Source organism: Teleopsis dalmanni, chromosome 2, assembly GCF_002237135.1.
Source record: "Teleopsis dalmanni isolate 2A chromosome 2, ASM223713v2, whole genome shotgun sequence".
NCBI lineage: Eukaryota > Metazoa > Arthropoda > Insecta > Diptera > Diopsidae > Teleopsis > Teleopsis dalmanni.
In genome coordinates this window covers 133,610,471-133,627,901 of record NC_051847.1, presented here as the reverse complement: position 1 = coordinate 133,627,901, position 17,431 = coordinate 133,610,471, and the positions used below count along the sequence as shown (strand labels likewise).

Genomic DNA, 17,431 nt, shown 5'->3' with positions numbered 1-17,431 from the left:
GCAACCTTACCCAAATAAACAGAAACTAGTCTTAGTTTAATGAAGACTAGTGTCAATATGCGTATGTCTATCGTAACAGATTATTGCATATAAGGTATACATAAGACTAAATTGAATTCATAAATTCTGAAACTAAGTTCTCAGTGGAGAATTTTTTAGGAATTGAAATTTTATGAATTATCAGAAACCAGTTGGACATTTATGTTATTGTCCTTAATTAAAGTAATAAGGCATATTATTGCAACCAGATGGTTCAATTGGGGATGAGTGAGAAAGTTTCAGCAAATGTTTCTCAAGCCTGCACATCTTAATCTTTTGTAACTGGTATCATAATAAAATTAATTATACAATATTAACAATATTTATTATAGAGCTTATATATATTAATTTTTTCAATAAAATACACGATATGCTCACTTTAAAAACTATATTTTTATTTTAAATAAACGAATATTTAACTTATGCTGATCATCTTATATTCATTATAATAACATATAAGGAAACATATAAACTCAAAATTTTATTCGACAATTCAAAGCTTCAGGCTAGATTTAAACTTTAATTATTTTACTTACCTTTGGAAGTTTTGTCGTTTAACATAATTTTCTCGCACGAACTCTATAATTTGTTTTTGAGTCTTACCGCTATAACTGTTAAAAGCAGAAAATTGATATATATTATTTAATTAAATGCATTCAAGAATTAAATTATATAAAAAACTAACCGGAAGGAGCTACCTCTTGATAACACTCGCGCTTTCCTTCTAGGCTGATTATGCACTGCCGCACAACGGAAGAAACCATGATTTTCTACACATTTTTTCCAAAAGTTTTTACATTCATTGCGCCCTTCAAAGAAAAATTCCACTGTATCCTTGTAGTAACCCTAAAAATGTTACAAAAATGAAAATAGTTAAAAATAAAAAAATGTTAAAAAGGTAAAAAAATGATAAGCAGAAATATAGCTTTACACTTACATAACCTTCCGGATGTAGTTTGACTAAAAAACGTTTACGTTTAAATGATATTTTACGTATTTTCGCCCAAGAGAATGTATTTATGCGCGTTATATTTTGGAAGACAGCAATACCCATGTGTGCAACAGCCAAGTTAAGTGGCACTCCTTCCACATCTTTAGCAGGATGCATTTTCATGCCATATAATTCACAACGTCTAGCTGTTTCTAGTAAATTTAAGTCAGCTTCAGCCGGTGATTGGCCACTATAAATACACACAAAAATACCAAAATTAATATGAATTCTAAAAAAAAATAATTTTTTGCAGATTGCAAAAATTAATAATAATATTTAATAATTTCTGTTTTATTAAATATTATTTAAATTAATAATGGTAAAAGTATTTCCTTTCAGACATACTGCAGAACTTAACCAAGAGTATTTATATTAATACTCCAACATAATAGAAGTACAATGACCTCTAACTCTGTTTAATCAAAGAACACATGAACAAAACTTAAACTCTTATCACCTAAAAATTTGCTAATGTTGTGTTTTTACTCTCTCTTTCCCTCTCGCAGGACTCCAAAATTATTAATTGACACGCTGATTGGACATTGTTTGCTTAAAAATATACCTGCACAGAGGTCTTGACGCTCACTGAGAAACCCTCTTATTCATATGTTAACAAAGAAAACATGTAAGGTGTTCATTGCGATCCTACAGAGAATAGAAATAAAAAATTTTGATGTGATTTAATCTCATAAAACAAATAACAAAGTCAAACAGAAGATCATAGATATATTCTTCGCACTCGTTGTTGTTGCTATTGAAGCTTGTGGAGATCTGTTTTGAAGATAACATGAAAAAAAATTATAAATACGAATCCTGGGTCAAGGAGAAGAAACCTAGCCACTTCTATGGAACGGCTAGTCATAGAATCAATTTTAACATTTAAAATTAAAATTTGCACATTAGGACATGAAAACATATGTGCGATATCATGGGGAGTAGAGCTACACTTAGGGCAAATAATGACAAGTAACTGTTTAGTAAATGATTTTATCCTGACCCTTATTGGACTAGGACAGTTCTTGTTGCATGGGAAAGGCCCTGCTCTTCGCGGAAGATATAAAGCGGAAGCCTGTTGAGAACTTTATTGTGCAGCACTTTGTATTTCAGTGGAGGTTTGTTAGTTCACGTAGTATTTGAGCTGTTGTTGCTGTAACCCGTCAACATCTGGTTGTGTGGTCACTTTGGGAGGTGCTGAACGGCAGTTTGTTGTCTGGAATGGCTGCGAGACATATACCCGGTCGTTCTTGGAACTTGTATTTCAGTTTGTTGTGTTGGAATGTTGGTTTCATTGCAATAGGTGTTGTTGTATTTATAATATAAAGAAAGGGCTTGATGAATGCATCGTGGAGTTAGAGTACTACGGACCATTTCGTACCGCATTATTGTTGTTTTCTGTTTAATTACCTATTAAATTACTAATCGAAGTTTATATCGGACGTAAATTGTGTCACAAAAATATTAGATATAAAGAATTTATTTTATTAATGAAGTTATATATGTGAAATATTATATATTATTAGTTTAAACTATATATATATGTTATATATAGAGAGAGATTTTAAAAGATGGGAGCATGTCGTTTTAAAGTACTATCTGTTACATTGCCCTATCTCTAAAATTTATTAAATATAAAAAATAATATCAGTATTCTAACTTGTTTATAAGTTTTTAGCTAACAACTGAACTTATTTTTAGATGAAATTGAAGACAAAATATTATATACAGTGTTATAATGTCTCATTTACAGATGTGTTTTTTTAAATATATTTTAAAAAGTAGAACAATTTGGAAACGTTACCTCATACAAAATAAGATATTTGTATATTATAATTTGGCAGTAAAATAGAAAATTGGTAAGTCTAAAAACATACCTTAGTACAAAGTAAGCCAAAATTTAATTTTTTTATACAATAGACTTTCTTATAATTATAAAGCTTTATCGCTATAAAGCGTAAAGGAAACATCTTCTCAGAATATTAAATTTTCACAACTTTCGCGAAACCAGAAACTCTTATAAAACAGCGTTTATGCATTTTGTTATTCAATAAATATGACGTCAGAAAGTCCTTTTATTATTGTTACTGCAATTGGCACCTATGTTAAGAACATTTTCAAGAGATTCACAGTCTGGTAGACTCTTGGAATTATCATCTGTTAAAACTTTTTCTTTTATCTCAACTTACTATATTCGTTAATCTTGTTCTAAATATGAAGATTTATGGTTTGATTTGAGATATCAAATTAACTATTTATATTGCATCACTTCGCTCATTGTTTTATTTAATTTTTTCCATAGATAGTTTGGCAAGCGCAAATCAAATAGGAAATACCATAACAATACAAGATAAAAAAGGAAAATAGATGGACCAATTAGTGAGAATTTACAAGATATAAAGTTTGAAGAAGTGGAACTTGTATTCTTACGAATTCTGTGTATAGGTGATATTTCAAATTTAATTAAATTCGTCTTTAAAAACCCTACTTTTTTCATGAACCTTTAGGCACTCTACTTTTATGAGAGAAAAATATTGCTAATAAAGCAAGTTTGCTGCTTTAAAAGGTGAATATAGACATAGTATACTTCTCATAACATAATAAAAACACTAAGACCCGTTATAACATTATTGCGGAAGCTCTTTATCGTTTCATATTGATAAATTATTAATAAATTTAAAAATATTCGAAAAGAATAATAAAAACTTTAAATTAATTTTTAATTTTACACGTATAAAATGCAATCCCTAGTTAAGTTTGCCGCAAATATTAATACATAATACTATCCATTGCCCTCAGCTAACTTTTATTTAAATTTGTAAATTAAATGTTTGCATTTTAAATAAATTTGAGGTAAAAATAGTTCTATAAAAATTGCATTTGCATGTAAAATTTTATGCTGAATATTTTCATAAATATTTAACAATTTCATTTCAAAAATTGCAAATTTACATTTTACCTTTACATATATAACATATATACTATATGCAGTATAAATATTTAAACACTAAGTGATATATATGTATATATATAAAAACACCTTTATCGATTGATATAAAAATTTTACAATTTAGAAAACTTACACATGCTTCTTATGATTTTCCATAATTTTGCGTTGCATTGTCGCATCCTGATGTGGTACGAAACGATACGATGACAAATATGTGTGGTCAGGATAATCTTCAGGCACATAATCACCACATGATGCTTGCACAATATAACTGGCCATAAGTGCTGCTGTGTTGTCGGTACACTGAAGACTACCCATAGCCAAGTCACGTTTGATTTGCAAACAAAATAAATATCTGAAAAATAAAGTAGCAAAAATGTAAAGTGTACGGTACGGTACGGTACAAAGGGTAAAAAACAAATAAATGAATAAATTTCTTTACACGTTTGCATAATAGCAAAGCAATCAGCTTTTGAATGTGAAAGGCTATTTGCATTTGCCCGCACTCACCTGGTATATTCCTCCTCTAATTGCGCTGGGTCTGGTGTATAAAACTTTACGCAGAAACGTAGCACCGGATCAATAAGCGAAAGACCAACTTGTCTGTTTAATGGCTTCTCAAGGTCTAGCCAGTATTTGGTGTGTGTAGAGATTTCCTGATATTCCAGACCAAAATAGTCGGCCTCCAGTAAATTCAGTTGACGACAAACTTGTTCAAACAGTACTTTCCCAAGCGCCTTGGCCTGTAAAGGGCAAAGAATGACATTAGTATCAAGAACACACAATTACAACTAAAAATAAAGCAACAAATTGACAGTAAGGGATTGAGAGATACGCATGAACTAAGGAGAGTTTTGAACAAACGGACAGTTAAGGTTACATTGTTTTGTAATTCAACCTATTTTAATATTTAAGCAATTAGTTCTATTGTTGTTGTTGTTCACATTTTCAAGGTGTTTTGGGTTGTTTGCAAAATTTGAATTAAAAATTCAAAAGTAAATAACTTTTTTGGTACCAAAGAAACTGTCAGCATAGCTTCAAATGCTGAGGATTAAGTAAGAAAAATGGAATTTAAAATTTGTAATGTTACCAAAAAATATTTGAATATATTATAGCAATATAAACGAAAATGTCATGGCTTATTTCAAAGATTCAATACCAATAAATTTAAGTACTTACCAATATTAATGCAATTTAAAAAAAGTAATTATATTAAGAATGTTCATAACTGCAAGAGAATTGCAGTAATAATAGCAATAAAAAAAATATTCAACATCAATTAGAAAAGTTTTATAAAAACTTAAAAAAAAAAAAGAAATAGAAACATTTTTTTTAGAAAAGAAAAAATAAAAATACCTGAGCGGAACCCTGGTCAGCGTTACTGTATCGGTGCTGACGAGCCACTGCATAAAAGGAAGATATTATATGAGACTAAGTCTACGCTATAACGAATTTTGTCTCGTCTGTGGCTCTGAGGATGAAGAGGAGACTGTACTCTATCTTATGTGCTATCGCCCTGCTTTAGCTAAGAGAAGATCAAAAATGTTTGGGCTATGTACAAACCTGTGATATCACAATCGGCCATTATTTGAGCTCAAATGGGCTTTCTTACATACATGTCCGCCACTCCAACCTAACCTACCTACCTATTAGAAAAATTATTAATTCGTTGATTCTTAAAAAAATTCAGAACCACTGAAATTTTCGAATCCATTTCGATCCATCCACGAATTTTTGAGAGATAGAAACCATACAGGTTTCTATTAATTTGAGACCTTGCAAGTTTTTATGACTGAACGTTTTTTTGGGGTAGAGTACAAGGTGTATTTCGATAAATATCGAAAATGAATACAAAAAACGAAAAGAATTGACGGAGTATTTCATGAGAAACCAATGCAGTATTTCAACTTTAAAGTTGATTAAGAATAGGGAAACAAATCAAACGGGAGAGGGGATAATTGGTTATTTATAATTAAAATTGTTATATTTTATTAAAATTATATACCAATATTTCGATTATCAGGGAAACTTTCTTCATATTATATTTTTATTACATTCAGCAAACACTTGATGATTTATGTAAAATTTTATTAAGAATTTATTAATAACTACTTAACTAGATTTTGTTTACATTTAAAATTGTAGATTATATGTTTTAATTTTTATAAATATTAATTATTCTATAATAAGAGCAACCTCTTATTATAAATTAATTACACTTAATTAAATTGTAAACAATTATTCAAATTTCATCTTTTAACATCTAAATAATACATTTATTAATACGTATATAAGCAACTTCAACCTTCAAAGTTCCGAAACCTTATCTTATCCAAATTGTATAAAGAAATAAAACTTTAATTGCGATGAAAATTAATTACTTAATGAATATTTATAATATCATTTACGATATAAATTACATATTGCAAAAAAAAATATATGAACGAAACTAAAAATAAATATTTAATAATAATATTAAAACCAATTTATAAATATATCTACTTATTAAATATCAAGAAAAAATTAGCGCCATTAGTTTTCTAAAGGTCAACCGCACAAAAAAGCAATTGTTAATTATTACAAATATGTAACTAGATATATAGAAAGAGTTACTAAACAGAGGTAGATACAGTAGAGATTTATAGAGTTGCTAGAAAATAGCGCTATTAATTTTCTAAAGCCATTGTTAATTATTACAAATATGTAACTAGAGAGTTACTAAACAGAGGTAACATAAATTGTTAATTATTACAAATATGTAATTAGATAGATAGAAAGAGTTATATAGATCTACCTCTCTAAACAGAAGCAGAAAGAGTTACTAGACGTTGATAGAGATAAACTATAGATAGACTTATAGACCTTTAGATAGAGATAGAGGATTTATGCTATAACTGACCTCGAAAAATTATCCAAACAAAAAATATATAGTGTTTAGACCCTGACAGTTACGGTTAAAATGAAATGTTGAGAATTTCTAAAATCATTACAAAGTTCTCTACTAATTTATAGCCCACTTTAATCTTTTATGTGTTCTATTTGATAATTCCATATAGCTTGTGTAGTGAATACAGTATATACTCGTATGTTAAAATAGTAATCTGACTTATTCAAACATACAACGTTACAAAATGCCTTATGATCTATGTATGTATATTGAAGAATAATGTGGCAATAAATTGGATAAAAATTTTTATTGATTCAAATTGAAAATATTCACTTTATTGAGAAATGGTCAAATTTTATTAAACCGCACTAATTTTGTACGTGCGACTATGTAAAATATTCAAAACAATGCATTTAACATTAATATTTAGAACGATTTTTTTAAATAAATATTCACTAACTTAACCACTATCGTTGATATGAGTAAGATTTTCTATAAATGAGTATAAATAAATTACTGATAATAATAAATGGAAATAATAGTTCATAGAAATATATATAGAATGGAAATAGAAATGTTTTGAAAAGCAATGAAAATTGAAAAACTATTAGAGGTAACTCAAAGAAAATTATATACTATTCCACAACTTGTGAGTAATTAAATAAAGTAGGTCAACGAAACTGTGCTCGACATAAGATGCCATATAAAGTGCTTCCAACATTTCATGCGGATATACATATATATTCACATAGAAATATATAAAGGCAATTTTTTATTTTAAAAATAAAATAAAAAGAGATGTGCTTTTTATTAATGAAGTTACACACTTATTACATTTAAATTAAGAATATAGAAAAAAAAACTATCTAAATTACAGTGGAACACAAAAGTGTATAAAAAATGTTTATTGATAGCAATCATTTGAAGTAAGATAAGCAGTCTTCAAAACATTTTTAGAACGAACTTGTTTATAGTAAACTAAAATCTATGTTAACGGGTGATCTGAAATACTTTAGCAATTAAATACTTTATATCAATTTTGTTTACGTTGAAATTTAAAAAGTAAGAATTTTCAGAAAAACCCATTTTTGATAACTATAGATCAAGAAGATGTTTAAAAAATGTATTAGGTTGTTCGAAAAGTAATTCGTTTTTTTTTTGTTGAAATGAAAGACAGTTTTCGTATAATAAACAAATACTTAATTAAATTATATATTGGCCGTTCTGGCCCAACACATTTTGCCATCTTTCTGGTAATAGCATAATTCCACGCTCATAAAATTTTTGGTCTTTGTTGGTAAAAAAGTGATCAAGGTGGTTTTTGACCACCTCATTTGAGGTGAAGATTTTCCGATTTAAAAAATTTTGGAGTGACCGGAAGAAATAATAATCCGATGGTGCCAGGTCTGGAGAATATGGCGGGTGTGGCATAGTATTCCATTCATGCTGTAAAGACTTTTGACGAGTGACTAAACTTGTGTGAGGTCTCGCGTTGTCTTGGTGAAACACTACATCTTTCCTGTTGATTAGTTCTGGTCTTTTCTGTTAAAGTGCATCATTCAGTTTGTCCAGTTGATAACAGTAGACTTCCGAATTAATCATTGTGTTATCCAGTAAAAGCTAAAAAAAACGATTTTTTTTAAAATCCCACCAAACAGGCTTTGGAAATGGTTTGAAATGGTCTTTTCTGTTAAAGTGCATCATTCAGTTTGTCCAGTTGATGACAGTAGACTTCCGACTAAATCGTTGTGTTATCCAGTGAAAGCTAAAAAAAACCGATTCCTTTAAAATCCCACTAAACAGGCTTTGGAAATGGTTTGAGCCGGTTCATATTTTTTGCTCCATGACCTTTTGCATTTGACGTTGTTGTATACAACCCATTTTTCGTCCCCAGTGATGATGCGCTTCAAAAATGGATCATTTTTGTGGCGTTTGAGAAGCGAATCGCAGACGTCAATGCGGCGACACCGATTTCTCTCTGTGAGAACATGGGGAACCTATACATTGGGCTTTGAGGATAATCCCAGGCCTTTCAAGTGATCATAAACTGTTGAATTTGATAAATTTAACCTCAATCCGATCTCAAGTGTTGTTATTCGCCTGTTCAAATCAACTAATGCCTTTATCGTGTCTTTATCAGCTTCAACCGACCTTCCCGAACGTGGTGCATCTTCGACATTAAAATTGCCGGATCGAAATTAAGCGAACCAGTTCTGGCACTGACATACTGTCAACACACCTTCTCCATACACATCGGTTAATTTCCTTCCGGCTTGAATAGTATTTTTACCCTTTCTGTAGTAAAACAGTAAGTAAGATATGTCGAAATGCTGCTTATCGCTCTCCATATTTAAAATGGCATCAACCAAAAACTACTGCGTAGAATTAATTGGAATTTTTTACACACAAGCTTTGCTATATGAGCTTTCAAATCATATAAAAATTAAACGGCTTAAGTGTGAAGTTGGATGCAAAAAAATACAATTACATCCTCTGTCGGGAAAAAACGTAATTACTTTCCGAACAACCTAATATAATTTTTACTTTAGCGTTTTAATTTTAATGAATAATACTACCTAGATACTACCTAGAAGCACTAACCTTTTCACAAGAATATTGGATATAAGATAGCACAGATTTCAACTATTTTCGCACGACAAATAATATTAGCGACACGACTAGAGTAACCAACAAAATTTACATCTGTAGATTTATAGTATAAGTCAAGGAAAGACTATGAAACAGAATGACAAAGCAGTATTAGAAATTTTTAACAAACAAGTTTTCCTCAATTTTTTGGAGCTTTTCGAATCGACAACGACTACCGCATCGATACGATGAATCAATAGTAAAAAAACGCACGAGAAATCTATATATGCAGCTTGATTGAGTTCTTGAAAGTACTAGCTTCAAGTTATGTACAACACTCGAAAAAAGTGCATAGTTTCCGGCAACGAGTTATTAGGGTTAGTATTTTCGATAAAGGTAATCATATACTAAACAAAAATATTTATTATTAAATATACAAAAAACAAATACTTATTAAACCATTTTATAACAAATTAAATTTAGGGTGAAAATAATTGTTTAAACAAAATTGTTAAATACCCTTAAGTATAAATCCATTTTTTATAAATATTTTCTTTAACTACTAACAATATATGAGACTTTGTATACTATAAGTTTGGTTTCCACGATTAGTATCTCGCAGCGATTGGTATCTTATCAACTTCTATAACCAAGTATCACTCACTCAACATTTTAGCCGAAGTATTATCATTCGCTAAGAAACCGAACTAAATCAGATTCCTAAGAACGGGTTCAAACTAAAAAAATAACTAAAACATTATTATTGACAAGTATTTTACTTGACCACAGGATTTTCTAGAATCCACTAAAACTTACATTATTGCTAGGTGAACGTTCTAGAATATGGCAATAACAATGACTTAAGCTTTATTATTGACAAGTGCTTTTACTTGACCACAGGATTTTCTAGAATCTACTCAAACGTATATTATTACTGGGTTAATAGAATATGGCGGCACAAAGAGTTCAATTTACGCATTACTTTATTACACAATTTCCACTTCATCTTCAAGATGCTCGAAAGAGGATCAATATAAATCATATTTGTATGATTGTTTTCGTTTCTTGAATTGAAGAAGTAAGTCTCCATAAGTTAAAGGTCTTTGAAATGAAACATTAGATATATGTGAGCTAAATTGAATACTGACTAGTTTTCGCTTAGAAAAGAGAAGGGAATTTCTTTATAAATTAGTGGTTCTCAACCGGAGGTTCGCGAAAAACGGTCCGTAAATCAAATTAAAGAGATATGGATACATAGTTTGTAGTTTGTATACTTAGACCTCACTTATTAAAAAATAAGCACAAAAAGTTTACAAGTAATTATATACCTATTTTTTAGCCTCTATAATGTACCTATGCACTTATACAGTTCATTATGCATTATATCAGAGATGTGTAATAAAGCATATTAAAATAATCATACAGCTTATTATTCTTACACTTTATGGTCTCTACTAAAAACAAAAATATATATCATAGTTGTTCTTGGTCAAAAAAAGGTTGAGAAGTAATACGAACTGAATGAATACAATGGCAAGGAATTTTATGCACATTGTGCATGACTTAATTAATTAAGTAAATTATATTGGGATTTATTTTTTTTAAACAACCGAATAGGCAAAAAAACTATAGCAATATAATTTTTAATAAATCTTTTGTAATTATTGAAATTTCCTGAGAAAATAAAGCATTTTCAGGGAAAATGTCCAGGATACAAAGTTATATTTTTTAAAGACACAAAGACACAAGACACAAAATATAACATTTTCAGGGAAAATATCCAGGATACAAAGTTATATTTTTTAAAGACACAATTTTATAAATGCAAGATATAATTGATATCTTAAATAGTTTTAAACACAATAATTGGGATATATTTTTGTTAATAATACTTTCTTTTTATAGAAAATACATATTAATTGTTTTTAGATATAATCATTCCGAATTATCCGACAATCCTTTGAAATGGTGTTCTTTAATAACACAATATTAGTTATTATTTATTTTAATGATTTTATTTTATATTTATTAGTAAGATTTGAACAAATAAACCACAAATGAGTTTTTTTTATGTTAAGATATATATATTATATACAAATTTAAAAACAAAACATTAATAATTAATATTTATACGTTACAATATTTTTTTAATTAATATCTTTTATTTCCTAAGTTTATAATATATTAAAAGGAAGTAGTCTTTGTATAAATGATATTTGTCAGTAAAAATAACTTTAATTTTACTAAGTTTTGACAAATATGTAATATTTAGCAACATATACGTATAAATATTGTTAAATATACAAATATTTTACTGTAGTTAAATAATATATGTTTGTGTTAATAGTTTCTATGGTATAGGGTTTAGTATTTCTTTTTACTCTTGACATAAATTTATTCGCTTCCTGCTATTTGAATTTTTGATGATTAATTAAATCAATGTGTGGAAGAGGCATATGTTGAAAAAAAAAAATATTTATAATTTTATATTATGTATTTACATTCGAAATTTGAATTTTAAATGTAAATAATTGCACAATAACTGATTAAACAAAATATACTTTCAGTAAATATTAAATATCAATGCAAAATGTATTAAATAATCAGTTTAGTTTAATCAACTCAAAACATACAGAAAGCATACATGGTATCAAATTTATAATTTGTGATTTAAAAATAATAATTAATATTAATGAATTCTAAATATTAGAACTGTATAAAACAAACTTAATAAAACTTAATATAATTAAAATTAGTGTTTTACAGATATAAAATTTTCACTAATGACCCCTTGAGAAATTTATTAAATGTTAAAACCAGCAAAAACAATTATATAAATAATCGGTTTGGGTTAGGCAATGTCTGCAAAGTATTTGAAGTTTATTGTTTTTGTTATTTAATTGCCATAAAAAATTATAATTTATGCAAAACTAACCCATAGAATACCTAAAATTAGAAATTCAACTATAATATTTCCAAAGAAGTAAAGGAAACGGCACATCGACATTGCACCGCACTCTAAGCACATAAACAGTGTGTGGAAAAAATATATTAAAAATTGAATCACGTACTATATACGATGAACTTTTTTTTATAAGTAAATATATACATATATCTACAACAAATTTACCAACCCGGTGCTGAACATATACAGCAGGTTGCATTACGTACAAATTTGAAGAAAAAATGTTGCCTTTTCTATTTCCAGTCTTGCACTCACAGTCGCATCGAGTTAGTTCACAAACGATACAACAAATTGACAGTTTAGAACGTACACAACTATGGAGTGACGAACAGACAGACGGACAAAATTAAAACGATAAATTAAAAAATAATAATAATAAAATTGAAAAAATATATTGCAGGAATAAAAATAACATAAAATATGCAAACGAATTTTTGGTAAGGAAACCCTTTGAGTCAATTGGGTCAAATGGTAAATTTGGGTTTAAATATTTTTCGTTTGCAAGTATTTTGCTTTAGATATGCAGATATGTTGTATATACAAAAAATAGTTACAGTTAAGTATGAAATATTTTTTAAATACACAAATTTAACCAACGACAAAATTCTATTGTTGACTATTCTACATAACGAAAACAGAATTATTATATGGAATAGTAAAGGTTATTCAAATATTGCAAGTAAAAAAAAACAAATATGGAAGAATGTCTCGCTGAAAATTTACATAAAATATCCTACAAAAATTTGAGGAGCACTTAAGGCTAATATATTATGGGCTATAGAAAATAATCATCATTCACAAAATCATCATTCTTCAAAGACCACATATAAAAAATAATGGAGAGGAACAAGTATTTATGCGACTCGAATTTATGTTTAAAAAAAAAATAAATATGTTTAAAAAAAATAAATATGTTTAAAAAAAAAATAAATATTTTTAAAAACCATAAATGAACTATTAAACGAATTTTTTGATTTCACAAATGAACTATTAAACGAATTTTTTGATTTCACAAATGGGCTGTGTAAGAAACGTTTCAATATTTTAGAAGACTACTTTGTTTCAAAATCTTTGGGTAAGTGCCAGCATACAATTATTTATCATGTTCGTAGTTACATTATTTTCCTTGATTAGTTTATTTCAAAACGTTTACATTTTAGTAAGTATAACCATACGATTATATATCAGGTTCATATCAACAAACTTATATCTAAAACTAATGTTAGCTGTTCGACGGAAGAAAAATCTGTCTTTAATTTGTTAATATACCATATATATTTCTAAGCAAATATTTCTTAACACACCACAAGCTCTATCTATCATATAATAGAAAGACATGATGTGATCAAATACATTAAATTTAACTGTTAAAAAAGGCTTGGACAATTATAAAGGTACTGATTATAACAAGATATATTTGTTGGTGGAAGCACTTATCATTTCGAATGAAGTTTAGAATGTATTCCGTTGAAGAATTCATAATATCAGATACAAATGGGAAATCCCTGGTAATGCGCCCAGAAATCTTATCTCCTTCTAGATTGAGATTTTGGAACTTTGGACAACCCTATCTTGTAGCGATGGTAATATTGGCAGTTGGGGTGTTAGGCGTATTAAAGAAATTAATTTGGAAGACGTGTATCTGTATCATATAGTAACCAGAATAATGCTCAAAATTCCAGTTCATTTTAATTTGATAAGCAAAAAAATTTTTTACACATGCCCTTGCAATTCTGAAATCTAACAGCCACTTTAACTCTATGCTACTGAGAAGAGACGTCTTTTTTTAGTTATAAAGCTGAACCATTTTTAGTTAAAAGCGACATGTTTTAGTTAATACACAAGTTTCAATCATAAATCAACTAGTTTCAAAACTAGGATCTTCATAAAATTGTTTGATTAATCCAGTTCCAACAAGAATATTAATATATATTAGTACATATATGGGTGAAATACTAGTAATATACGAGTACCTTAATTAAGTTAGTATCTAATTAATTAATCAAACTAAATTGAAGACATCACAAAAGTTACGAACTCAACTTTGTAAAAATTTAATTTAAAATTGCAGCTAATGGAGAAAGAATTGTGTTTCTATAGATAAGAATACAAAATGAATATAAATTTGTGATTCTGTTTGCTGCACCAAACAGCAGTAACCCTTCTGGATCAGATCCATTGCTATTGTGGTGCTTTTGAAAATTTTTAATAAAGCAGCCACATAAAGCGTCGACACAAAAACTTGTCGAATAAATTGTTTAATAAGGGAATACGTAGTGGCGTTGTAGCGTTGTAACTCTTCGCCTTCTGTACAAATTGTATAAATTCATTTGTTAGCGGCTGTCACTGCAGACGCCGCGATTGTTATTTACATGGCAAAATAAGTATTAGCGTTTTTGTTACTAACTCAGTTTTACACAAGAGTATTGTCAATGCGCTAAAATTTTGCCTTTTATGCAGAAGCAGTAGTACAAAGAAAACAAAACGCCAGAACAGTACTACTCTTCGGTACAGTATAAGTAACTCGCTGAGTTGCTGTGCAATATGCTTCATTACTATCGCCCTAAAAAAGAAGAAGAGAAATAAATTTGCTCATCCAGACAAAATAATGCAATTATGTAAAAAAATTGTAAAACAAGCGTAATACTCAAGTGTACTATAAAAAAATATAAAAATAAAAACAAAAAATAAGAACAAAAAGAAAAAAGATTCAGTCAGACACGCCTTTTGTAAATATAACGTTAATTATTTGTACTCGTATCTTCAACTGCAGTTTGTAGGCGTTATTGTGCCGCTTCTTCATTGCGGCTTCTTCATTCAACTTAATGAAGTTTTCAAATTTACAAGTTCTATTAAATTTAAACATAACAAAGAAAATGTAAAGAAAAATATTACAATATAACCCAACTCTATTCAGGTGCAACAATAAGTAGTAATTCGCATCTAGTCCTTCCTAACCAACTTGACTCGACAGCAAGTTTGAAGGTTGCTGCAGATTCTATTATTCTCATAAAAACCTTTTGTTAATTTCATTTTCCGCTTAATTGTTTTATTTTAGCGTTTTCATTATTGTTAACAAGAAAAAAGCAATCTTTAACAAGTTTAAGATTACTTTGTTTTTTTTTTTTTTTATTAAAAAGTTTGTCTTCAGTTAAAGAAAACTTTTATCCACTTTCCATGACTATAGCAAATAATACAAAAATAAACGCAATTTTGTGTCCTTTACGAAAGCTCCTAGAAACGTTCTTATTGCAACACAAATTTCACTGAACGTGTGTGTTATGAGGTTGTTATGGAATAAAATTGTTCAATTAGGTAGAAGTAGAACGTAGATAGCATACACTCATAAAATATGCTACATGTAACATTCAAGAGGTTTTCTACTCTAATTTGTATCTATCACATATTGTAAAAATTGTGTGATAGCTAGAGATGTGTTACAATAATTCAATGTGGCAACATCAGCAGAAATATATTATTATTTCATACATGTAATACAAAAAAAAAGTATATATGTTACTTTTCTTTCTTAATAAAATCCTTTGGAGTTTTGTTGGGTATTTTTCGACAACATTAACTATATTAAACTTTTATAAAAAGAAGTAAATGCATTGCCTGGATTTTTACACAGTGGAAAAAAATATACTATTATGTAAATAAAATGTCGGCGATCATAGAAATCATATATATATATATATACTTGTGACCGAAAAGTTTCCGGAAATTTTAAATAAAACGCAAAATTCTTTATCTTCATCAATATTTATTTTATCTCCTTCAAAATATGCTCCATTAGAAGCGATACACAAATGCCAACGTTTCTTCCAATCATCAAAACATTTTTTATAGGCGCTTTCCGGTATGGCTTTGAGTTTCCTCTGCGAATTCTGTTTTACGTCTTCTATGGATTCAAAACGCGTTCCTCTGAGTGGTAATTTGAGTTTGGGAAACAGGAAAAAGTCACACGGTGCAAGATCAGGTGAATACGGGGGCTGTTCGATGGTATTTATTGAATGTTTGGCCTTAAAATCGTTGATAATGTTGGCTCGGTGCGAGGGAGCATTATCGTCATGAAAAATCCATGAATTATCCTTCCACAATTGAGGCCGTTTACGGCGGATATTTTCACGCAAACGTCTTAAAACAGTCAAATAATAGGCTTTATTGACTGTTTGTCCTTCAGGGACGAATTCATGATGCACCACACCACGAATATCGAAGAAAACAATCAGCATTGCCTTGATTTTCGAGCGACTTTGGCGTGGTTTTTTCGGTTTCGGCTCGTCTTTTCCTCTCCATTCCGATGATTGTTGGCTTGTTTGCATGTCGTACTCGTAGACCCATGTCTCGTCACCCGTTATGATGCGTTCCATGAAAGTTGGATCGGAATTGGCACGATCAAGCATGTCTAACGAGACCTGTCCACGATGGTGTTTTTGGAACAAATTGAGGTGAATCGGAAAAAGCCGAGCGTTGACACGTCGCATACACAAATTGTCCACCAAAATCAAACGAGCCATCTCACGACCGATGCCTAGCTCTCGTGCTATCTCTCTAACACTCACATGAGGATTTTTGAACACGATTTCCTTTGCCTTTTCAATGTTTTCGTCGGTGGTAGAGGTCGAAGGTCGTCCAGAACGCGGCATGTCTTCGACGGTCGTACGACCGTCCTGAAAGGCTTTGTACCACTCATAAACTTGAGTTTTCGATAAAACTGATTCCCCATAAGCCTTTTGTAGCATTCGCAACGATTCTGCACACGAAATTTCGTTCGAAACACAAAATTTGATGCAAACTCTTTGATCAATATTTTTTTCCATTGTTTTTCGCAACGCACTACTGAGGTGAACTGGTTTCAACAGCTGCCGTAAACGAACTGTCTGACAGATCGCGCCCATTTTTGGCATAGTAATTAAGGACAGTGCTGCCAAACTACATAAACTTAAAATATCGAAAAATATACAGCGCGCGAATTTTAAATGAGAATTTCCGAAAATTTTTCGGTCACAATGT

The 17,431-nt window shown here is 29.4% G+C and overlaps 1 protein-coding gene across 2 annotated transcripts in view; it reads right to left on the bottom strand.

The window, feature by feature from the left end:
• The window catches only part of LOC119681331 (FERM, ARHGEF and pleckstrin domain-containing protein 1), a 75,990-nt gene that overhangs the window by 26,987 nt on the left and 31,572 nt on the right, over positions 1-17,431 (bottom strand). For both annotated transcript variants that reach the window (XM_038094491.1, XM_038094492.1), the window contains exons 3-7: positions 4,485-4,717; positions 4,108-4,329; positions 977-1,220; positions 725-885; positions 576-650 (exon numbers count right to left, since the gene is read on the bottom strand). In XM_038094491.1, the coding sequence (XP_037950419.1) occupies positions 576-650; positions 725-885; positions 977-1,220; positions 4,108-4,329; positions 4,485-4,717 (935 nt within the window). The remainder of the gene's footprint in view (positions 1-575; positions 651-724; positions 886-976; positions 1,221-4,107; positions 4,330-4,484; positions 4,718-17,431) is intronic.